A 26032-nucleotide genomic window follows, 5' to 3' on the forward strand; every position below is an offset into this window, starting at 1 on the left:
GACTCTCACCATCGGGGGAGTTCTCTCATAGAGACTCCTCTTCGGAGGATTGCTAGTATAGGTGAGCTTGCTGTTCCCACGTCTCAGAGCTCACCCTCCGCTTCGCCTGAGAGATTGCCTTTGACCATCGGTGAGAAGGCGCTTCTTTGGCCTTGTCTTTGCAGACGTCCCCCGCAGAGGAGCTTCTGCTTTAGTCGTCTTCTGGCCTTCAACCTTCGCCCATTCCTGGTCATTATCTTGACGACGCTGCTGCTAGTCCTCGGCCGTGGACTCTTCTGTGGATTGTTCGCGATCCCTATCAGTGGATGTTCGCCCTTCCAAAGGGCACTTCCACCTTTGTGCTGACCTGCCGTCATGCTTCCTGTCTCCTGTACATCATCCGGATGTTCTTCCAAAGCGTTCAGCTGCGCGCCAACAATTTCCAGCTTGCCAGCGCCCTGCAGTGCACCAGTGCTCTCCAACAGCATGTCAGCGTCATCTTGTATTCCAACGCTTTCAGAGCGTCTTCGCTCTCCAGTGCTTCGACCTTTGCCTGACCACCATCCTTCTCCTGCTTGTCCTCAGCACCCTCTAACCCCCCAGCGATCTACCGGTTGCCGGCGCTCTTCAGTGTAGCCCCTCCATTCCAAAGAGCAGCGTTTGCCATTGCTTGCCAGCTAACCTACGCTTGCCAGTGCAACAGTGGTCCCCAGCTCAAGCTCGTCAGCGCTCCCCAAGACATCAGGGCTCTCCAAACCAGCGTGTGCCAAAGCTCTCTCCAGCTCATCAGCACCCTCCAGCTCGCCGGCGTTCTTCAACGCCCACCTGCTTGCCAGTGCTCTCCTGCGCATTCACTGGAAACTGCGCACCAGCATCCTCCTGCGCAGTGCCTTACTGCACCCCAGCGCTCTCCTGCGCGCCACCGCTCTTCTGCACACAAGAACTCTCCGGCCCACCAGTGTCTGCTGTGCGCCTGCGCTCACCGGCTCACGTGCACCATGGCCATGAGCAGGCTTCTACAAGCTCCTATGTTTATTGAACATCAAATTGACAGGTCACCATCGCCTCATTCCCATCCCCGCAAAGGCATTACAGTGCTATCAGCGGGGAAAGGGGAAGGGGTCTTCACAGAAGGGTTCAGGATCCTGAAGCTGCCTTCCTCAATGGTGGACCCATCAACAGCAGAGACTCTTGACAGGGAACCTTCGGTCCCTTTCCCTTCAGGGGATCTTTCTGACAGTGCGTCAGTCAGTCAGCAGCTGTGGTTCAGTGCTATGCTCAGAGTAGTGGTGCAAGCCTTCAAGCCTTGTCTGTCTGCCAGCTCTTCGGAGCAACCTTACAGCTCCAGCAGACATATTGCAAGGAACCACTGCTTCTTGTTCTCCCCTGTAGAGGAAGAGAGGAGTCTCAGATGCGGTTACTTCCCTAAGGGTAAAGCTGACTCCTGTTAGGCCAACAAGGCCTGCTTTTCCTGCATCTTCCACCAGACACTCTCCTAACTCACTCTGCCGAGAGAGTTGCGTGAGGGAGGGGCTTCCTCTCTTCCACCTTCAGAGGAAGTTTCCCCTCGCTCTGATAGTTCTTCACCACCGTGGGAAGTCATGAGGGACATGACAATCCGGCCTTCAATGCTTGAGTCCTACCTCCTTCCTCGGAAGGAACCTAAGGACTCCAAGACTCTTTCAAAAGTCCTCTTCAAGGACCTCTAATTCTACAGATGCAGCCAGTCACTCAAGGGATGTCCGCAACCCACTCCGAGAAGAGCTCTTGTGTGTGGAAGAAGGAGACTTTGCTGCCAGTTCAATTTCGGAAGGAGAGCAGAAAGTGTCATAACATGCATTCTGGCAGGTTCAGACTCTCTTGAGGGTTCTCAATTTGTTTACCAACCCAGAGATACTCCCTCGAGAGGGCAAAGACCAGTGCCGCCTTGCGTTGGTCTCAGGAGCTGAAGGGTGCCAGGGCTAAGATTGCCCTACAGTCTTCTGTGGTTGGTGTTGTGGAAGGGGTATTTCTCCTCTTGATGCCACCATTCCAGCAATAGCAGAGTTCTTCGTGTATTTACGTGAAGAAATGCGCCAGTCAGTCATGGCGGTGAAAGGCTATCGCTCAGCCTTAAGCGTCGCCTTTAGACTGAATGGAATGGTCATTTCTTAAGCTTCGCCTTTAGACTGAATGGAATGGCCATTTCTTTATCGCCAGAACTTTCCATACTCATACGGAGTTATAAACTTACCTGTCCTCTGTCTGAAGTGAGACCTCCCCCTTGGAACGTGGTTCGAGTTCTCAGGTCTCTGAAGAGACCTCCGTATAAACCATTATCACCACCTAACCTGGAAGATGATGTTCCTGATAGCTTCGGCTTCAGCCAAGAGAGTCATTGAACTTCATGGTCTCTCATACAACATCTCCCATTCAAGGGGAGGGGAGAGAGGTAACGTTCATCTTCGTCCCTGAGTTTGTTGCTAAGACTCAGAACCCGGGAGTAGCGGATCCTCGATTCGACTCCTTCCGGATTTTGAGTCTTTGTTCTGTAACAGATGACCCTGATCATCTCTTACTCTGCCCAGTGAGAAGTTTGAGGCTGTACCTTAAGAGAACAGCCACAGCCCGTCCCCATGTGCCTGCACTCTTTGTCAGAACAGGGAGGACCAAGAGGAGGGTCACCAAGAACACCATCTCAGCATGGATTTGCAAGATCATAGACCATGCGCTGAATCCTTCACGTCGCCCCAGAGCTCATTATGTCGGGCGTAGGTACATCCCTGGCATTGAAGAGGAACTTCTCAGTGACAGGGTCTTCAGGCTCGGGTGTGGAAATGAAAGAACACTCTCACAGCTCATTGCCTGCAAGATATGACCCACAGGAGGCTCGATACGTTTTCTATTGGCCCTGTGTTTGCTGCACAATAGCTGGTATAAAATGCTCGCTCCTTATTGGACAAGTATCAGAAGGTTGAGGACACTGTATTCGGTTTTAGTCAGTGTGAATTCTTTTCTCCATCGTCCTCTCTCCTGGGGAAAGCAGCATCCTTGGTTCTCTGCATAAGCTGACCTCAAACCACAGCAGGTAAACCATGCTCCCTTGTGTAGATAGTATAAAGCTAATACTGTTGCGTCCCCATACCCTGGTGAGGTGGTATTGGGAAAGTCTTGTTTACAACAGTTTTTACTATAAAAGACTCGGAATAACTTTTACCTGGATGGTCACACTTCTAAATATCTCAACATATAGCTTGCGTAGGGCGTGTTGTGACCGAGGCAACACCTGCCCTGAGTGTTGGGGGTGGTGTGCCTCACAGTGGAAGTGCTTTGGACGTAGGTGCAAGAAGTCTAAGAGAGATTCTTTGTCTTGAGGGTGTTCCTCGAAGTCGAAGAAACTTTGAACTTCTTCATCCCTCCCCCCGATCTCTTCCCGAATCTCCTGCTCGATCAGTGTCCCGTGGAACGGTCAAACAGAAGCATAGACCATTTAACATCAGGTCAATTTTGGGGTTTAAGGGACGTAACTGTTTCCCCTGGAGAAGCGGTTCTGCCCTCCCCTTGGGGAGTGGCTGCTCTTTTTCTGATAATTTACAGGTGTATCCATCAATGGGTATGGCTGGTCCCCTGTCAAACGAGGCGTTGTTGGAGCTTCTCCATCTAGGTGCTGAGAGGAAGTGGACATTGGCTTCGTCTGAGGTGGATCTGTTGCCGATGAGTGCTGTCCTTGGCTATTCTGGAGTTTCTGCCACCTTGTCCGCAGAAGAGTCTTCCCCTTTGCCTTCGCCTGCTTTGGAACTATAAAATGAGACATAATCCTTTGTGTTTCACAGTTAGGCAACCTCTTTCTTGCCAGTTATCTCTTGTTTGACCAGAGAGAATGATTGCATAGCATTCATTACCATAGTGTTTATTGATTCTGTTTAGTTCACAGACTGTAAGTGGACCCTTCAGTGAAAATAGGTTAAAGGCTGGATACCATTTATCATGTATTATTTCTATCTCATGATTATTCTTATCACTGACTGTCGTTTTCCCATCATAATATAATTGCCTCATATATATCGACAGATTTTCCATGGTTAGTTTCATAGCTACGTCCCCAGAAACAGGTGACCATAAAGTGGCATAGAAAGAGTTCAGCAGCAGTCAAAGTTAAGGGTTGTCAATGTCCAAACCCTTTTGACTCCTTTAGGAGATAATGAACCACAATGTAGCGTGGTTCTCCTTTAAGCTTTTCTTATGTAATAAGCTTGGAAATTTCTCATGTCAAAAGCTTGGAACTTTCTTATGTTCCATGCTTAAAGCTTTCATATGTTGCAAGCTTGGAACTTACTTATGTTAAAAGCTTGAAACTTTCTTATGTTTCAAGCTTAAATCTTTATGTTCCAAACTTAAGGTTTTTTATGAATACTTTGACCTTGACCAAAAAGGCTCTTTCTTGGTGTTAATTGCTAAGAAATTTGCATCATAAACCTAATGGAACTGTATTTGAAAAAGGCCTTTTATATGTTATTTTCAGGTGTGGGGGTGTCTTTAAAAAAAAAAAGGTACTTGTGTTTTTGTATTGATATAGGAGTGCCCAATGAGTGTGCGTTTTTTTTTTTTTTTTTTTATAATTTTTCTGTCTAGTTATTATTCATTGGAATAAACTTTGGTTGCCAAGTCGTTTTCTCTTCATTAAAGTATCCCCAGAAGGACAGATGCCCACTTACAAGATTGGGAAGTCTTCAGGTGTACACCTCCCCCCTCTCTCTGATCTGGGTTGCTCTCAACTCGGCGAGGGAAACCAGTCGTCTTTCCTTGGCCCTCATCGCTTCCTTCTGGCCTCGGAAGGACTGGTTCCCAGACCTTTTTGAGGTCCTAGTGAAGCCTCCTGTCAGATTGCTAGAGAGACCAGATTTACTCAAACAGCCTCACTTTCATTGTCTTCATCAGGGGCTCCACATACTTCATCTTCATGCTTGGAGCCTGTCAGGAGGTTCTCAAGGTGAAAAGGCTTTTTATCTAGTTAGCCTAAGCCATGTGATGCTCTACATGTCGAGTTTATCAAGTCAAATGGGCAGTTTGTTTGACGCTGGTACTGGATGAAAGGTCATTCTTCATCCAGACCCTTTCGGCCTAAAATTGCAGAATTCCTGGTCCATCTTCACAGGGATAGAGGGTATCTGATAGTGTTGAGGAGGCACTGGACAACACAAAGGCAACCAGAAAGAAACAACTTACCAAGTGAGTAATGTTACTTTGCCATAATACTAGAACCAAAGCAGAGGGAGAGATATGGAAGAGTTTGTGGTAAATTTTCCTTTCTATGCTGTTCATTATTCTGGAGGAAGGCTCAGAGGTGCATAGCAGTATTAGCAAGACAATTTTGATGGTGACTGGAGAGTAAGTACAGTAAATGAAATAAGACAATGGATGAAATGTCTATGTCTTTTTGAAGAGCAAGGGGAAAACTATTTAAAGAATAAAACTAATAATGTCACAGGAAATACTGTGGATTATAGAATCTACAGAGGATATGAGATTTTTAGATGCCTGAAATGTGTAACAAGAACAGATAGAACAGTGGTTTGTATGTTTAGAAAAAAGGCAAATTACATAACTTTATGAATTTATTTAATTTTTTAGAAACCTCCATTAATTTTATTGAGTTTTCCTCTTCTCCAACTGATTGTAGTTTTCTTTTCTTCCAGACTTTTCATCTCAAAGGAAGGAATCATCCACCTCTTGCTGCTAAAGCTTGTGAGCTACTGAAGGTATATGCAAGAGATGTAAGACTGGAAAAGAAAGGGTCATGTTGGAAGTTTTTGTTGTACAGTATGATGTCTGAGAATAGGAAGTTTAGTCTTTATCTCATCTTTGAAGTCTATTGAAAATAATATTAAAGGGTGTGTCATCTTTTGATATGGAGAGGATGATGAATTCTGAACCACCTTTTGAATTTTCAATGAAAAGTGAAATTGAAGATCTATTTTCACCTGCAGTCGATCCAGAAAATAATGATACGTCTGGAAGTGTTGCTCTCTTTAATGATGGCGCTCTTTACTTGGATCCAAAAATGGAAGTCAAAGTAGAGCCAGAAATATTTGATTCTAGCGAAAGCAACTTGACAAATTCCTACGGGTACGATGCATCGGTGAGTGAAAACGGTTCATTAAGTTGTAAAGGGGATGTCGATGATGAGGAAAGTGTAGACACCTACTTAGGGACAGATGTGAAAGAGGATAAAGGAAGAGAAAAAGGAAGACTTTCATGTGCAATCAGTGGAAGAGAATTATTACAGAAAGATGTTTTGAATCAAGAGGTGAATCAAATAAAGGAGAAGCAGATAAAAAAAAGGATCTTTGGTAATGTTAACTCCAATGCTCTAGCTAGAAAGCTATGCACATGCAGTGAATGTGGGAAAATGTTTTCTAATGAATTTAATCTTACTGTGCATTTAAGAATTCACACGGGAGAGAATCCATACAAATGCAATGTCTAGCAAAGCATTTAATACAAAATCACATCTCACTATACATTTAAGAATTCACACGGGAGAGAGGCCATACAAGTGTGATGTCTGTAGCAAAACATTTTCTTCGCAATACAGTCTCGCTGCACATTCAACAATTCACACGGGAGAGAAGCCATACAAATGTAATGTCTGTAGCAAAAAATTTTTTTCGAAACAAAGTCTCACTGTACATTTAAGAGTTCACATGGGAGAGAAGCCATACAAATGCAATGTCTGTAGCAAAACATTTACCCAGAAACACAATCTCACTGTACATTCAAGACTTCACACGGGAGAGAAGCCATACAAGTGCAATGTCTGTAGTAAAACATTTAATACAAAATCACTTCTCACTGTACATTTAAGAATTCACACGGGAGAGAAGCCATACAAGTGCAACGTCTGTAGCAAAACATTTTCTTCGCAATACAGTCTCGCTGCACATTCAACAATTCACACGGGAGAGAAGCCATGCAAATGTAATGTCTGTAGCAAAACATTTTTTTCGAAATACAGTCTCACTGTACATTTAAGAGTTCACACGGGAGAGAAGCCATACAAGTGTGATGTCTGTAGCAAAACATTTACCCAGAAACACAATCTCATTGTACATTCAAGACTTCACACGGGAGAGAAGCCATACAAGTGCAATGTCTGTAGCAAAACATTTACCCAAAAACACAATTTCACTGTACATTCAAGATTTCACATGGGAGAGAGGCCATACAAGTGCAACGTCTGTAGCAAATTCTTTACTTCGAAAAAATATCTCTCTAGACATAAGAAATCACATGAGATCTATTCCAGTGTCATGAATGTGGCAAATCATATAATTTTCATTATTAATCTTACCCGATGATCATGTAGCTGTCAACTCCGTTGCCCGACAGAAATCTACGGTCGGGATACGCCAGCGATCGCTATACAGGTGGGGGTGTACACAACAGTGTCATCTGTGAGCAGGTACTCAAGTACTTCTTGTCAACAAGAACTCAATTTTTCCTCTGTCGTGCCACCGGCTAGACCTACTTGGATACGCTGTTGATTCTGGAGTTGTTTTCTCACAAATTGGTGATGTATTCGCTCTAGAGTTTAGCCTTCGCTATTCAGGAATCTTTTTCATTAGCTTAGCAAGCTTTTGGATTTAATTTGGATTAATTGTTAACGAACTTTGCCAGTTTTTGGAATTCCCCCTTGACCATTTCTTCAATTCAAGATGTCTGACCAGTCTCAAGTCCCTAAGTACAGGCAGTGTAGTGTTAGGGCTTGTACTCGGCGTCTTCCGAAGGCCTCCATAGATCCTCACACCGTTTGTTCCAATTGTAGGGGTAAATCCTGTCAATTGGAAGATTGGTGTGAGGAATGCATTGGGCTTTCGGAATTCGATTTTAACGAATTCCTTAAAAATGCACTTAGGCTAGAGAAGGATAGGATCAGGAGGAGTTCTTCTCGCTCTGTTGATTTTTCCTCTCCCCATGCCCCTCAACCTTTTCCTTCCCCTGTAGTGGTGACTCCCGACCCTGCTACTAGTGCTCAACCATCCATGGCGGATATGATGCGTGCCATTCAGGCTCTGGGTGACAGAGTGGAGTCGTTGGCTAGTGACCGTAATCAGCTTTTGGCAGACGTCAAAGAGCTGAAAGCGAAAAGTGCAGTGGGAAGTGTTCGTAGTGCAAGTGAAGTGCAAAGTGTCAGTGTCAGTGTTGCGCATGAGGGTACATCTGTTCGTGCCAGTCGTTCTCCCAGTCCGGGACCTCTTGCAAGCTCCCAAGCCCAGGGGAGAAGCAATGTCGAAGGACCAAAGGGTTCGGCAGGCCTTGATCAGCGTACGGATGTACCCTCAGTGGTTGCGGACGTATCCGTCAGAGATCGTCCCATCCACAAACAGACGAATGAGCCCTGTCATTCCTCGTCTGTGGAAGAAGTTGCAAGGAAGAAACGATGGACCAAGGTCTCACGACCTCTCAAGCGTAAGGTCCCTTCCGAGCGAGTCCAACGGCCCAGATGTAGCCACTGGGTCAGTTCGGACTCGCCGCAGTCTTCCGAAGACTGCACACCTCCCAAGAGAGGTAGAGTGGTTCCACAGCAGGCTACTACTCCGTCTGTTGCTGCACCAACCACGGTAGACCCTAAGTGGTCTATGCTGCAGACTATGCAGTCTCAGCTTGCCGCGTTCATGCAAGAGTATCATGCTGAGAAGGTTGACACTGCACCTGTTAACCTTCAACCTGCCACGGTTGTGCGCTCAGCAGATACTGCGGCTGCCTGCTCCCACACTCCACCTGTGAGAGCTCCACCACCGATGCGCAGTCCACCCTGCCAGACGCATGTTCTTGCCGCACCATCTGTTGACATGCGTGAGCCACCGCATCAGCAGTGGGAAGGTGCTGTAGAGCTGCCGTGTTTTGACACAATGCGGCATACTCCGCAACCCATGCGGCATGCTCCGCATCCAACACGGCATGCTCCGCAACCCACGGCAGTCCCTCCCACGCACCAGCACTCTGCCTTTGTTGTTGCCAGCTCGCAGACCGACCAGCAGCGGCATGTTGTTGGATCCGCAGCAGCTATGCATGCACCCGTGCTGCCGGATTCAGCCGTTCAGCTGTCTGCTCCGCCTTTGCCTCTTCCTCCTCAGCTTTCGGATGATGGAATTTCGGATGACGAAGCTGCACATTTGGATGAACCGCACTCCGACTTTGAAGGGCCCAAGTCTTCGCCTCCCTCCTTAGACTTTCGTAAAGTCCTTGCCTTGTTCAGGGACTTGTATCCAGAACAGTTTGTGTCTGCAACCCCTCGCTCTCCTCCCTCCGAGTTTGCTCTGGGCATGCAGTATGCTGCTCCTGCCTTCACCAAGCTTGTTCTCGCCCGCTCATCTAAGAGAGCTTTGAGGGTTATGGGAGAGTGGTTGCAGTCTAAGAAGCAACTGGGAAAGACTGCTTTCATCTTTCCGCCTACCAAGCTTGCTTCCAAATCTAGCGTCTGGTATGCCACGGGAGAGGAACCCGGCTTGGGAGTTCCTGCCTCTGCCCAGGGCGACTTCTCAAGTCTGGTTGACTCTCCCTGCAGGCTGGCTATGAGACGATCTAAGGTTTGCTGGTCCTTTTTTGACTTGGATCATCTGTTGAAGGGAGTCTTTCGCGCTTTTGAGATCTTCAACTTCCTCGATTGGTGCTTGGGAGCCTTAAGCAGGAAGACTTCCCCTTCGGATAAGGACACTGCCATGCTTTTCATGTCCAGCATGGACAAAGCCATTCGGGATGGGTCTGGTGAGCTTGCGGCTTCGTACGTGTCGGGAGTGCTTAAGAAGAGAGAACATCTTTGCTCCTTCTTGTCGTCTGGGATCACTCCTTGCCAGAAGTCGGAGTTGTTGTTTGCTCCTCTCTCCAAGTGTCTGTTTCCGGAGGAGCTGATTCAGGGTATGGCTGCTTCGCTTATCCAGAAGGATACCCATGATCTGATGGCCTCTTCCGCACGTAAGGCTAAAGCTTTACCTCCCGTGCCTAGGCCTTTCCGTCCTGCTGCAGTGGACACACCAGCAACTAGGTTCATCCCGCCCTTTCGTGGCAGAACCTCCAGCAGAGGAGGTACCCGTGCCGACAGTCACCGTGGCAAGTCCAAGAAGGGTTCCAAGTCCGCAAAAGGCAGGTTCTGACTGCCTTCCTCTCCAGACAGCAGTGGGAGCCAGGCTCAAGAACTTCTGGCAAGCCTGGGAGAGCAGAGGTGCAGGCACTCAGTCTGTGAAGTGGCTAAGGGAGGGCTACAGGATTCCATTCTGCCGCAGTCCCCCTCTAGCTACATCTCCCATCAACCTCTCTCCCAACTACAAGGAGAAGGACAAGAGGCTAGCGTTGCAACAAGAGGTGTCGCTCTTGCTACAAAAGGGAGCGGTTGTCATAGTTCGGGACCATCAATCCCCGGGCTTCTACAACCGCCTCTTCCTGGTAGCAAAGAAGACAGGAGGTTGGAGACCGGTGCTGGACGTCAGTGCTCTCAATGCTTTTGTCACCAAGCAGACGTTCACGATGGAGACGACGAAGTCGGTCCTAGCAGCGGTCAGGAAGGAGGACTGGATGGTCTCGTTAGACCTGAAAGACGCTTACTTTCACGTCCCCATCCATCCAGACTCCCAACCTTTCCTAAGGTTCGTCTTTGGAAAGGTTGTGTACCAGTTCCAAGCCCTGTGCTTTGGCCTAAGCACGGCACCTCTTGTGTTTACCAAACTGATGAGGAATATTGCCAAATTCCTTCACTTGGCAGACATCAGAGCCTCCCTCTATTTGGACGACTGGCTTTTAAGAGCTCCGTCAAGTCGTCGCTGTCTGGAGAATCTCAGATGGACATTGGATCTGACCAAGGAATTGGGCCTCCTGGTCAATTTAGAGAAGTCCCAACTCGTCCCATCCCAGACCATTGTCTATCTAGGTATGGAGATTCAGAGTCGAGCTTTTCGGGCTTTTCCGTCGGCCCCAAGGATCAATCAAGCCCTAGAATGCATCCAGAGCATGCTGAGAAGGATCCGATGTTCAGTCAGGCAGTGGATGAGTCTAACAGGGACACTTTCATCGCTGGCCCTGTTCATCGAGTTAGGGAGACTCCACCTCCGCCCCCTTCAGTATCATCTAGCTGCTCACTGGAGAAAGGACATGACGCTAGAAGCGGTCTCGGTTCCTGTTACCCTAGAGATGAGGTCAACACTGACGTGGTGGAGGAATAGCATTCTTCTCAAGGAAGGTCTTCCATTGGCTGTTCAGACCCCCGACCATCGTCTCTTCTCGGACGCATCGGACACGGGCTGGGGTGCGACTCTGGACGGACAGGAATGCTCGGGCACGTGGAATCAGGAGCAAAAGACACTTCACATCAATTGCAAGGAGCTTTTGGCAGTTCATCTGGCCTTGATAAGCTTCAAGTCCCTCCAACTAAACAAGGTGGTGGAGGTGAACTCCGACAACACCACAGCCTTGGCTTACATCTCCAAGCAAGGAGGGACTCATTCGAGGAAGTTGTTCGAGATCGCAAGGGACCTCCTCATTTGGTCAAAAGATCGAAAGATTTCGCTGGTAACGAGGTTCATTCAGGGCGACATGAATGTCATGGCAGATCGCCTAAGCCGGAAGGGTCAGGTCATCCCCACAGAGTGGACCCTTCACAAGAATGTTTGCAGCAGACTATGGGCCCTGTGGGGTCAGCCCACCATAGATCTTTTCGCTACCTCGATGACCAAGAGGCTCCCGTTGTATTGTTCTCCGATTCCAGACCCAGCAGCAGTTCACGTGGATGCCTTTCTGTTGGATTGGTCCCATCTAGACCTGTATGCGTTCCCTCCGTTCAAGACTGTCAACAGGGTACTTCAGAAGTTCGCCTCTCACGAAGGGACACGGTTGACGTTGGTTGCTCCCCTCTGGCCCGCGAGAGAATGGTTCACCGAGGTACTGCAATGGCTAGTGGACGTTCCCAGGACTCTTCCTCTAAGAGTGGACCTTCTACGTCAGCCTCACGTAAAGAAGGTACACCCAAGCCTCCACACTCTTCGTCTGACTGCCTTCAGACTATCGAAAGACTCTCAAGAGCTAGAGGCTTTTCGAAGGAGGCAGCCAGAGCGATTGCCAGAGCAAGGAGGACATCCACTCTCAGAGTCTATCAGTCAAAATGGGAAGTCTTCCGAAGCTGGTGCAGGGCGAATGCAGTTTCCTCAACCAGTACCTCTGTAACGCAGATAGCTGACTTTCTGTTACATCTAAGGAATGTCAGATCCCTATCAGCCCCTACGATCAAGGGTTACAGAAGCATGTTGGCAGCGGTTTTCCGCCACAGAGGCTTGGATCTTTCCTCCAACAAAGATCTACAGGACCTCCTTAGGTCTTTTGAGACCTCTAAGGAACGTCGGTTGTCCACACCAGGCTGGAACCTAGACGTGGTTTTAAAGTTCCTGATGACATCAAGATTCGAACCGCTTCAATCAGCCTCTTTTAAGGATCTCACATTAAAGACTCTTTTCCTCGTTTGCTTAGCAACAGCTAAAAGAGTCAGTGAGATCCACGCCTTCAGCAGGAACATAGGTTTTACATCTGAAACGGCTACGTGTTCCTTGCAGCTCGGTTTTTTGGCTAAAAACGAACTTCCTTCGCGTCCTTGGCCCAAGTCGTTCGAGATCCCAAGCCTGTCCAACTTGGTGGGGAACGAACTTGAGAGAGTACTTTGCCCAGTAAGAGCTCTTAAGTACTATTTAAGACGGACAAAGCCATTACGGGGACAATCTGAAGCCTTATGGTGTTCTATCAAGAAGCCTGCTTCACCGATGTCTAAGAACGCAGTTTCTTACTACATCAGGCTTCTGATTAGAGAGGCCCATTCCCATCTGAAGGAAGAAGACCTTGCTTTGCTGAAGGTAAGGACACATGAAGTGAGAGCTGTCGCTACTTCAGTGGCCTTCAAACAGAACCGTTCTCTGCAGAGTGTTATGGATGCAACCTATTGGAGAAGCAAGTCAGTGTTCGCATCATTTTATCTCAAAGATGTCCAGTCTCTTTACGAGAACTGGTACACCCTGGGACCATTCGTAGCAGCGAGTGCAGTAGTAGGTGAGGGCTCAACCACTACATTCCCATAATCCCATAACCTTTTTTAATCTTTCTCTTGAAATGCTTTTTATTGTTGTTTTTTGGGTTGTACGGAAGGCTAAGAAGCCTTCCGCATCCTGGTTGATTTGGCGGGTGGTCAAATTCTTTCTTGAGAAGCGCCTAGATTAGAGGTTGTGATGAGGTCCTTTAGTATGGGTTGCAGCCCTTAATACTTCAGCACCTAGGAGTCGTTCAGCATCCTAAGAGGACCGCTAGGCTCAGTAAGGAAGACGTACTTAAAATGGCAGAGTAATGGTTCAAGTCGACTTCCTTACCAGGCACTTATTTATTTTATGTTTGTTATTTTGAATAACTACTAAAATGAAATACGGGATACTTAGCTTCTTTTGTTAACATGTTTGCTGGTCTCCACCCACCACCCTGGGTGTGAATCAGCTACATGATCATCGGGTAAGATTAATATTGAAAAATGTTATTTTCATTAGTAAAATAAATTTTTGAATATACTTACCCGATGATCATGAATTAAAGGACCCACCCTTCCTCCCCATAGAGAACCAGTGGACCGAGGAGAAAATTGAGTTCTTGTTGACAAGAAGTACTTGAGTACCTGCTCACAGATGGCGCTGTTGTGTACACCCCCACCTGTATAGCGATCGCTGGCGTATCCCGACCGTAGACTTCTGTCGGGCAACGGAGTTGACAGCTACATGATCATCGGGTAAGTATATTCAAAAATTTATTTTACTAATGAAAATAACATTTTAAAACAGAGACTCGATAAACATTTAAGAACGCACATGGAAGAAAAACCATTCATGTGCTCGGACTGTGGTAAAGCATTTTGCTCTGAAGGTTTCCTCAAGAATCATCATAGAAGGAGGTGCTATAAAATCTGATATTGTGATCTGGAATAAAGAAAAAAACAGCAAAGATTATAGATGTGAGAGTTCTTACCCCTTCGCACGATTACCCAGGCCGTTAGCTCTCAAAGTCGACGAGGTGACATGATGCCTCCAAACATCTCATGCGAAGCACAGAGTAACACCTCAGGTCAGGCACTAGCCAGGTAGTTTTTTGGACTTACACCCACCCAACGGTGAGTCTCCACTGTAAATATCGTAAGGGTTTGTATGTAGTGGAGTAATAAATGACAAATTTGAAAGAAATTTGCATTTTCCCTATGTATACAATCCTGGAGCTCTTAACACATACTGGTCCCGCCATCACCTTCCCCCAGTAAGTTCTGCCGCAATTGCACAGTGTCTTTCAGTTACAAGTGGTGGTGTGACCAGAGTGGTTGGTCCAACTCTTGCTCTCCCTTCGCTAAATAGCTGAAAGTTTTACAGCTAGTTCCAGCTGTTGCCAAAATGCATCTCCGCTGTAAAGAGCTCCAGGTTTGTATAGTTAGGAAAAATACAAATTATTTCCAAATTTGTCATAGCATAATTATTACTATTAGAAGCCAAGGTGCAGAAGCAAATTGCCCCTAGCCCAAGGGACCTAATAGTTGACAGTCTGGTGTAGTGAAGAAATAAGAATGTAAAGAATAAACTATATAAGAGAAATGAAAAATGAGATTATTTGAAAATAGATAACAATGTTGAATAAATGAGCATTATAAAAACCAGGAAATGAAACATAGTCAACAGAAAAACATTTGTAATAAGTTTGAACTTGTAAATATCCGCTGATTTAGTTTCAGGGCCAGTAGTTGATTGGCTTGGTCACAGCCTAAATAAAGCTTAGAGAATAATATACAGCATTAAGCCTTTTGAAAAAATACTGGTGACATTTTCTCTTTTTTGGAAATTAGTACTGGATGATTCTACCTGCTTCTTGTACTGTAGTGAAGTTATGAATGTTAGCAGGAAGGAAGAATCAAAATCTAGTCTACTTGTATTGGAATATGAAGTCATGCAATTATTTACAAAGTACTATGGTATGGAGATAGCTTCGTTTTGGGAGTTTGAATATAAGTATAGTAATAAGGTAATAAAGTATCATTATTTTTTAAGATTTATGTGATTTTCTTGATGTAATCTCTTATGGTCTTAGTGATTAGTTTAGGTTATATAATTGTCATTGGATTGTCCTTGAGAGGAGAATCTTCATTAAAATATCTAACTATTTGGTTTCTCTTTCATTTCCACAAATGCTCTTCTCAAACATTTCAATCTGCATTGGTCTCTCTGGAGAGAGAGTTTCTCGTCAAATAATTTTACAGCATTCTTAGTACAGTACTGTATTCGGGTTTTACAAGAATGAAGTTAAGATTTAAATATATTTGTTCCGTAACGAATACAAAGCACGCTATTTAATTGGGGTATTACTTTCAGCGTAGCTGAAATGACGAGCCATTAAAATTTAGCGAGGGTTAACTACCCATGCCGCTAGTTAGTGTGGAAGGTAGGGGGTTAGTTTGCTACCACTCCCACTCACACACCGGTGATTTAACTCCCTTTACTTTTAGCTCGAAGGAAGACCGGTTGTAACCGCTCTTCCTCCTCGCCTATTTTGGACTGCCATTAAATTTTGTCTTTTAACTTCCTTTTTCATATATATGTAGTATATATATGAAAATATTCTTATATATATATATATATATATATATATATATATATATATATATATATATATATATATATATATATATATATATATATATATATATATATATATATATATACAGTGATACCTCTGGATACGAAGGTTTCTGCTTACGAAAAATTCAGGATACGAAAAGTGATTCGAAGATTTTTATGCCCCAGTATACAAATAAAATTTCAGGATACGAAAACCTTACGAGATCCCAACTCTTCGCCAAGATTAATTTTAAAAAGCGCGCATCGCCAGACTTTGAACTTGGGTAGACTCACTTACAGCCTCCCGCTCACCTATTGGTTATCTCCCTACTCAGATGCTAGCTGACGCTATAAGATCCTGCTTTCTTATTGGTCGGCAACTATCCCAGCTTGCTTACGCATGGGCGTTCATCTCTCTCTCTCTCTCTTTTCGTTCCGACCGCGGTATCGTTAACAGACATTGTGTGCTTTCGCTTGTTTGACGTAGTGTTAATATACAGTACATTCGTACGCCACGTGTTATCGTTATTAAACATTCGTTACTGTGCACTGTACTGTATTAGTGTTTACTATACATAGTACTGTATATAACGTACGTAGTTTATTATATTACGTATTACTGTAGCCATGGGTCCCAAGAATGTTGCCGAAGGAAAGAAGAAGAAGACAGTGCTCTCGATGTAGACGAAACTTGAAATCGTAAAAAAGTACGAGTCTGGCATGCGTTTAAATGCGATCGCCAAGGAGTATGGCCGGAATCCATCTACGATAGGCACCTTCCTGAAGCAGAAGGCGGCCATCAAAGCAATGACACCTTCTAAGGGCGTCAATATTTTCTCCAATAAGAGAACCCACGTGTATGATGAGATGGAGAGGCTGCTTCTTGTGTGGATCAAAGACAAAGAGATCTCAGGAGACACCATCACTGAGACTACAATTTGCCAGAAGGCCTCCACCATTTTCGGTGATCTCGTGCATTCTCAGGCCGAAGAAGGGGCAGGAGAAGGAACATCCCAGCAGGAACCCCCAGAGTTCAAGGCTTCTCGGGGGGGGTTCGAGAAATTCAAGAAAAGGACTGGCATTCATTCAGTGGTACGGCATGGGGAGGCAGCCAGCTCGGACACGAAGGCCGCCGAAGCCTTTGTTAAAACGTTCGACGAGTTGACTCTGGAGGAAGGCTACAGTTCGCAGTAAGTTTTCAATTGCAACGAAACTGGACTTTTTTGGAAGAAAATGCCTCGTCGGACTTTCATCACGGCGGAGGAGAAGAGGCTACCCGGACATAAGCCTATGAAGGATAGGCTTACCCTTGCTTTTTGTGCAAACACCAGTGGGGACTGCAAGATAAAGCCCCTGCTGGTGTACCATTCAGAAAATCCCCGAGCCTTCAAAGCCCACAAAGTCATCAAGGAGAACCTTCCCGTGATGTGGAGGGCGAATGCTAAAGCCTGGGTAACGAGGCAACTTTTCATTGATTGGGTGAATGTCTGCTTCGGTCCAACTGTCCGAAAATATTTGAAAGAAAAGCGCCTCCCTATGAAATGTCTGCTGGTGTTGGACAATGCTCCAGCTCACCCTCCTGGCCTCGAGGAATATCTTCTGGCCGAGTATTCCTTCATAAAGGTCCTATATCTACTGCCTAACACCACCCCTCTCCTCCAGCCCATGGAACAGCAAGTTATTTCAAATTTTAAAAGATTGTACACAAAGCATCTCTTCCAGAGATGTTTCCAAGTCACAGAGAGTACAAACCTCACTCTGCGTGAATTCTGGAAAGATCACTTAAATATCGTGATATGCCTCAAACTCATCGATCTAGCTTGGCAGGAAGTTTCGAGGCGTACCCTGAACTCATCTTGGAGGAAGCTGTGGCCTGATGCTGTCTCTGCACGAGACTTCGAGGGGTTCGGGAAGCCTGGAGGCGAAGCCGAGATCGTTGACGATCCTGAACCCATTCAGCAGTCTGAGGTGGCTTACATCGTACATCTTGGTACGTCCAAGGGGCTGGAAGTTAGCGCAGAGGATATAGATGAACTTATCGAGGAGCACCACGAGGAGTTGACGATGGACGACCTGAAGGAGTTGGAGATGATGCAAGTGAGTGTTCTTCAAGAGCAGTTCTCTAGCAGTGATGAGGAGGATGTTACACCTTTGAAGACGGCAGACATTAAGGAAATTCTCGCATGGTTCCATAAAATGGTAGACTACGTCGAAAAGGAACATCCAGAAAAAGTTTATACCAACCGTGCGCTTCAACACTGCAATGATGTTTGCCTAACGCATTTTAGAAATGTGTTGAAAAGTAGGCAGAAACAAGCTTCAATGGATAGTTTCTTATTAAAGAGGCCAGCGGTATTAGTAGGCCAAGACGAAGGTGAAAGTGAAGAAAAGAAACAGAAAAGAGGAAGTGATGAAGAATTAGAAGGTGAAAGTAAAGAAAAGAAACAGAAAAAAGAAAGTGATGAAGAAGTAGAAGAGATTTAGAAAATATGAAAAACGTAAAGTTATGAAAAAGCAAAAAAAAATTAATTTCAAGTTTTATGTTACCTTTAAGTGTTAAAGTAATTTTTTCTTTCATTTTATAGTTTTCCATACGTAATGTTAAGTGTTAATTATTTCTGCCATTTTTTTATTTCGTAAAGTTTAACTGTTAACCCTTTTATCCCCAAAGGACGTACTGGTACGTTTCACAAAAGCCATCCCTTTACCCCCATGGACGTACCGGTACGTCCATGCAAAAAAAATGTTATAAAAATTTATTTTTTCATATTTTTGATAATTTTTTAAGAAAATTCAGGTATTTTCCAAGAGAATGAGACCAACCTGACCTCTCTATGACAAAAATTAAGGCTGTTAGAGCCATTTAAAAAATATATACTGCAAAATGTGCTGGGGAAAAAATAACCCCCTGGTTGGGGGTTAAGGGTTGGAAATTTCCAAAGAGCCTGGGGGTAAAAGGGTTAATGTGTTAAGTGTGTAAATTACTGTACGTAGTCTGTCACTTGTTACGTTTTCTGCCTTATGCCATCCTCCTCTGCCGCGACTTCGCTATCGGACATAGTCTCAATCAAAAGTTAAGTTTCAACTTTTTTGTTACACTAGTTAACTGTAACCTTTTTTTCAGGGTATCGACCCTTAATTTAGGTGTACGTACAGGTGACAATACACCTTAATTGATCCAAATGCTTTACATACAGTACCGTAACTTTTATACAGTAGTAAAGAAAACGGACCGTTTCGTAGGGCTTGTGGGAGATAACTAGGCTATAACTACATGTATTGAATAATCTCATAGTGGTTTCTGGAATGGATTAGGCTGTTTTTAACGGTTGGTTTAATTATTGAATGATAGAAATGGCTGCATTGCATGTTTATTACTACAGTTTAGCGTGTTTATGGAAGAAAAGGTGTCTTCGTAAGGCTTGGAACGGATTAGGCTATTTACATGTAAAACGCGACTCAGGATACGAAAAAACCAGGATACGAAACCGTATCCTGAACAGATTACTTTCATATCCTGGGGCATCACTGTATATATATATATAGAAATGTTGTAAGTTTAATTTTCAGTGTTTGTGCTGTGCCTCTGATAACATATATGACAGGTTCTCAAGACACTTGTGAAAGGCTGGGGATCCTTACCTTTCGACCTCTCCTCTCTTGTCCATCGGTCTTCCCGTCGCCAGATAACCTACTGTTGACTCGGCCGCCACCACAGGGAAATCTTCATCGTTTGGACCACCCTCCTCGTTCAACTGTTGTCTTTGTCTTTCCCTCTTCCACAGGGAACATTTGATTACTGAGGGAAGGGATTGTGGCCTTTCCGAGATAGACTTCGGTCTTTCTCTTCTCAAGGTTGTTCACCTTGCATGGACTTCCGACAGTGTTCTAACGGGGAGGTCCTTTCCCGTTTGCGGGTTAGGTTGCGCTTCCGATTGGTTTTTAATTATTTAAGTGAAATTATAATTATTTGTAATTTAACTTTGTTCCAACACAGAGACTTACCTCGAACTACTTTCTTAGGAGTTACCTGGAACCTCCTCTCAACTGACCAGAGTTTTGTGTAGTTTACCCTACTTCCGTTTTCTGTGATGGTAGGCCTAGGCGGAAGGATACGTGCCCTGAGGGCAGTCTCGAGGCAATTGCTAGCTCTGCTCTGATCATTGACTTCTAATCCCTGCAATGACTAACGATCTCTGATTGCTAACGTTCCAATCACGATTGCTAGTCAACAACCAGTCATCAGCTTGCTGATCACTAGGTCACCGATGGGCAGCTCATCTTTCTTCGGTCATCGAACTCCGCTCGCTGATCTCTGACCAACCAGGAGGGACCATAGTCTGCTTGCTAATCTCCAACTCACCGATCGCTGATCATCAGTGGCTTACCATCACCAACTGACTATCATTAAACCATTCTGCTGTCTCTCGGGGCTCTCAAAGCAGATTACCAACTCATTTATCGCCTACCTACCTTGGCTGACTGACCAGACAGCCTTTATCTGCCTGTCAGTTACATTCCTGGGCTCACAGACCACCGATTCACCGATCATCGGCAATTCGCCTGCAGTTCGTGACTCAGACTTACTAGTCAATCTCTGCCCGTAGTTCCCTAGATCAGAAGGTATACAACATACTTCTCGCTACTGGCCATTCGCCATCACACTAAAGTGATCGGCAAACGATTGACAACCCTCATCAGCGGCTTGTCAACAGGGATTACTTGCGAGCACTCTCCAACTGCACATTGACCACGATACCCAACCGTTAACCATTGATTAACATTCGCCAGATTGATTCTATTCTAAGGAATAGCATCAATCCCATCAGAGCGCATAGTAGGGTTAAGCGTTGCCTTCCTTCTGTCGGTTAAAGGAATTCTCTCTCAGGGAAGAATCCTCACACAGGGTATCGCGTCTGATCCTTTACGCCACGAGTCAAGACCCCAGCATCAACAATCTCCCATGCGAAAGGATGTGCAAGGAGCTGTCCCTTTGGGTCGATGTCCACACCATGTTGGAGTTCGAACTAGGGCTAAGAACTTAGGTCTTCATTTGCACACTGGACCTGAAGGACACATACTTCCAGGCTCAAACCATCCATCTAGGAAGGTTGGAAGATTCAGTCTAGACAAACAAGAAACACTAGTTAAGGGCACTGTGCTTCGGTCTTTCCGCTACACCCATCCTGGTCTCACAGGATCGGCTTCTGTCTCCTCCGTTTCGGGACGACTGACGGACCTTAGCAGACTCAGTGGCAACCTTGCATTGCACCGGAACTTCTGAAGTCTTTTTACTAAGATCTAGTGATCTAGGTAAACCTGTGGAAGTCTTCCCTACTTCCCTCCCAGAAGACTGGTGTATCTAGGAATGATTCTAGATACCAATCTCCACAAAACTTTCTCAAAACGAGAAGAACTCCCATCCCAGAGGGACTTGAGTCTGATTGGAATCAGCCCCTCCATCCCCCAGACATTCTGACCCCCATGGGACCAGAAGTTTGGACAAACCTCAAGGGATGGGTGTCAGTCGATAATCTACAGAGTGGTATAACCTTCTCATCCTTCGCCACCCCTCGGAATTGATGCTGTGCTTAGAACACATCAAAAGAAGAGAGGAGGGACCAAAGTGCTGCACCACACGACCTCAGCCCTCTGGACAGTCCAAAAGTACGTTCACTTAAATCTCTGAAGAGATGAAGGTTAACTTTCCAGTCCTTCAGCAGCCTCATCGGTTCCTAACAGACCACTCAGTGATGTGATGGGCGACAACACCACACACCACATGGAGGCTCACATCGGCAAGCAAAAACACTATAAACACTAAGATTGGCCAAAGTCCGTTTGGTGCCACTATCAGCCCACTTCATTCCAGACGAGAGGAATGTACTCACCAACAATCTGTGCACGGCATCTCAGATAAGGTATACCGAATGGTCTTTGGATCACCTTTAGCCGATAAAGTCCCGACTTTACGGGTCCTCCAACTAGGGATCTGTTCGCAACACTCCTGAACCTCAGGCTGCCGTTGCTCCTCAGCCCTAGACCCCAAGGCTCTGTGGCACAAAACAGGCCAACAACGGTGGGTACAACAATGACATTTACGTCTTATCTCTGTTTTGTCTGGAGAAGGGCACTCATGAAGGCTAGAACATCGGTCAGCCTCTCAAGGACTCTCATAGTTCCGCTATGGCATTACGCAAAACGGTTTCCAAACCTTTTGCAGCTCCTGATAGAGTCTCCAAGAGAACCCTCTTCATATCACATACAACCCACTTTGACACCTACCACAAGCTATAGCTTTGCTATGATTGTGCCCCTGGAGACTACCTAGTACCTCCTCTCCCACAGAGGCTTTTCGCAATAAGTTGCGAAAAAGTTGTCTAGATATCTGAGGAATTCCTCAGCATCAGTCTTACCAGGCAGTATAGTGTCTAGTGTGGTTGGTGTCATGTGAAAGTGTGTCTCTCCACTCGATACCTCTATTTCAGCAATAGCGGACTCCTCGAGTATATGTCAGAGGAAAAGACCCCCTTTTCAGTTTCAACAGGTAAAGATGATCACTCAACCTTGATCCTTCACCTACAAACTAAAAGGAAGGGACATCCTCTCATCGCTAGACCTTCCCTAACTCATACGGACTTACAACTTTCCTTTCTCCAGTTGGAATATAGACCTTCCTCTCGGAACATGGTTCAAATTCTCCGGTCTCGAAAGAGACCTCCTTATGTTCCACTTCACCAGGCAACAAATTTTCACCTGGTTTAAGAGGACAATGTTCCTACACACTCTGACAGCAGCCATACGAGTCAAGGAACTTCATGGTCTCTCTTTCGACATCGCCCATTAATGAGAAGGGCGAAAGGCAATCTTTAGTTTCGTCCCCGAGTATGTCGCCGGACACAGTTTCCAGAGGTGACAGATCCTACACGAGTCTCCACTCGATAACGGACGATCCAGATCATCCGTTACTGTACCCAGGGGAAGGTATGAGACTACCTTAAGAGAACGGCAACAGCTCACCCGGGTCCCTTCTCTTGTCATCAGCACTGGTAGAGACTAAAGGAGGATCACCAAAACATCATCTCAACATGATAACTCATGATGTCAGGGGCATAGCTATGCCCCTGGTCCTTAGCAGATTACTCTGTGACGCAGGTTTCACAAGAAAGAATGTGAATGCTCCAAGTGACTTTCACAACCTTTCCCCTGCAAGACGTGACCCAAAGGAACTCGATACGATCTCTATCGGTCCTGTGGTGGCTGCATAACAGCTGGTTGTATACCTCAGGCTCTTTATTGGACAAGTAGCAGAAGATTGAGGGCACTGTTACCCAGATTTAGTCTGCGTGTGAGGGCACTGTTACCCAGATTTAGTCTGCGTGAATGAAAAGATTTGACTGGCTCTTATTCTTTTCTTCATCCTACCCTCTCGTGGGGAAAGCAGCATCCTGGATTCTCTGCGTAAGCTGACCTCAAACCACTGCAGATAAACCATGCTCCATTGTGTACCTAGCATTAAGCAAATACTGTTGCGTCCCCATGCCCTGGCGAAGTGGTATTGGGAAAGTCTTGGTTACAAAAGTTTTTTCCTACAAAAAGACTCTTGATAACTTTACCTAGACAGTCACACTTCTGAATATCTTAACACACAAGCCTGCATAGGCTGCGGACCTAGCAAGGTTTTAACAAGGCGCAAGGACTCCTTACTTTGAGTACTAACATACGCAGATAAGGAGCCCCCGGGGTGAAGCCAAAAGCCAGATTGGCAGGGACTTCCACCCTTCCTAATACCTTAGCTATTTATACAAACTTGCCCGCCAGCTAGACCTTGAAGTCCTACCTCCAAACAAAGTGAGCTAAATCACCGGTGTGTGAGTGTGAGCGGTAGCAAGCTCCCCCCCTCCCCCCCACTAACTAGCGTTATGGGTAGTTAACCCCTCAGTAGATTTTATTGGCCTGTTATTTCAGCTTCACAGAAATTAATGCCCCTAAATGAATAGCTAATTTTTGTATCGTTATGAAAAATACAAATTATCTACGAATTTGTCATATCTTTAGCTAATCATACAAATTGTCCCTCCATCACTTGTCCCCCGTAAGAAGTTCCTGCAATGAAAAATGGTGACATATCACTGATGTGTGAGTGGGGGTACCCGGTTATCCCGGATACCCCTTCGACCCTCCCACTACCTAGTGGGTGGGTGGTTGCCACCGTGCATTAAAGTCCTAATAGCTAGTCTTCCAGCTTTGCCGAAAGATGATCCCCTTTAAATAATTAAAGGTTTCTATGTTAGGAAAAATACAAATTACTTCTAATTTTGTCTTATTTTCATTGTGCTCTTCTCCAGCTGATTATAGTTTTCTATTATTCCAGACTTTTCATCCCAAAAGGAAGGAATCATCCACCTCTTGCTGCCAAAGCTTGTAAGCTACTGAAGGTATATGCAAGAGACGTAAGACTGGAAAAGAAAGGGTCATGTTGGAAGTTTTTGTTGTACAGTATGATGTCTGAGAATAGGAAGTTTAGTCTTAATTTCCTCTTTGAAGTATATTGAAAATAATATTTAGGGTTGTTTCATCTTGTGATAGGGAGAGGATGGTGAATTCTGAACCACCTTTTGAATTTCCAATGAAAAGTGAAATTGAAGATCCACTTTCACTTGCAGTCGATCCAGAAAATAATGATACGTCTGGCAGTGTTGCTGTCTTTAATGATGGCGCTCTTTTCTTTTATCCAAAAGTGGAAGTCAAAGTAGAGCCAGAAATATTTGATTCTAGCGAAAGCAACTTGAAAAATTCCGACGAGTACGATGCATCAGTGAGTGAAAACGGTTCATTAAGTTTTAAAGGGGATGTGAATGATGAGGAAAGTGTAGACACTTACTTAGGGACAGCTGTGAAAGAGGATAAAGGAAAAGAAAAGGGAAGACTTTCATGTGTGATCAGTGGAAGAGAATTATTACAAAAAGATGTTTTGAAAAAAGAGATAAATCAAATAAATGAAAAGCAGATGAAAAAAAGGATCTTTGGTAATGTTAACTCCAATGCTCTAGCTAGAAAGCGATGCACATGCAGTGACTGTGGGAAAACTTTTTCTAATAGATTTAATCTATCAGTGCATTTAAGAATTCACACGGGAGAGAAGCCATACAAGTGCGATGTTTGTAGCAAAACATTTACCCTGAAACAAAGTCTCGCTGTACATTCAAGAGTTCACACAGGAGAGAAGCCATACAAGTGCGATGTCTGTAGCAAAACATTTACTGGAAAAACAAATCTCACTAGACATTTAAGAATTCACACGGGAGTGAAGCCATACAAGTGCGATGTCTGTAGCAAAACATTTAATACAAAATCATATCTCACTAAACATTCAAGAGTTCACACAGGAGAGAAGCCATACAAGTGCGATGTCTGTTGCAAAACATTTACTACAAAAACACATCTCGCTGAACATTCAAGAGTTCACACTGGAGAGAAACCATACAAGTGCGATGTCTGTTGCAAAACATTTACTACAAAAACACATCTTGCTGAACATTCAAGAGTTCACACTGGAGAGAAGCCATACAAGTGCGATGTCTGTAGCAAAACATTTTCTTCGAGATACAGTTTTGCTGTACATTCAACAATTCACACAGGAGAGAACCCATACAAATGTAATGTCTGTAGCAAAACATTTACCCTGAAACAAAGTCTCGCTGTACATTCAAGAGTTCACACAGGAGAGAAGCCATACAAGTGCGATGTCTGTAGCAAAACATTTACTGGAAAAACAAATCTCACTGAGCATTCAAGAATTCACACGGGAGAGAAGCCATACAAGTGCGATGTCTGTAGCAAAACATTTAATACAAAATCATATCTCACTGTACATTCAAGAGTTCACACAGGAGAGAAGCCATACAAGTGCGATGTCTGTTGCAAAACATTTACTACAAAAACACATCTCGCTGAACATTCAAGAGTTCACACAGGAGAGAAGCCATACAAGTGCGATGTCTGTAGCAAAACATTTACTAGAAAAACAAAACTCACTGAGCATTTAAGAATTCACACGGGAGAGAAGCCATACAAGTGCGATGTCTGTAGCAAAACATTTAATACAAAATCATATCTCACTGTACATTCAAGAGTTCACACAGGAGAGAAGCCATACAAGTGCGATGTCTGTTGCAAAACATTTACTACAAAAACACATCTCGCTGAACATTCAAGATTTCACACAGGAGAGAAGCCATACAAGTGCGATGTCTGTAGCAGAAGATTTACTACAAAACAACATCTCACTGAACATTTAAGTTTTCAATATTAAACTTACCCGATAATCATGTAGCTGTCAACTCCGTTGCCCGACAGAATTCTATGGAGGGATACGCCAGCTATCACAATACTAGAAGGGGGTG

At 44.9% G+C, this 26032-nt stretch overlaps 1 protein-coding gene across 1 annotated transcript; it reads left to right on the top strand.

Annotated features, from left to right (window-relative positions):
• The first annotated feature begins 6424 nt into the window (after positions 1 to 6424).
• Positions 6425 to 25941, top strand: LOC137636642 (zinc finger protein 845-like). The gene is made up of 2 exons (XM_068369039.1): positions 6425 to 7312; positions 24174 to 25941. Exons 1-2 carry the CDS (start codon positions 6438 to 6440, stop codon positions 25939 to 25941), a joined length of 2643 nt encoding a protein of 880 aa, XP_068225140.1. The 5' UTR covers positions 6425 to 6437.
• The last annotated feature ends 91 nt before the right edge of the window (positions 25942 to 26032 follow it).

Source organism: Palaemon carinicauda, unplaced genomic scaffold, assembly GCF_036898095.1.
Source record: "Palaemon carinicauda isolate YSFRI2023 unplaced genomic scaffold, ASM3689809v2 scaffold346, whole genome shotgun sequence".
Lineage (NCBI taxonomy): Eukaryota > Metazoa > Arthropoda > Malacostraca > Decapoda > Palaemonidae > Palaemon > Palaemon carinicauda.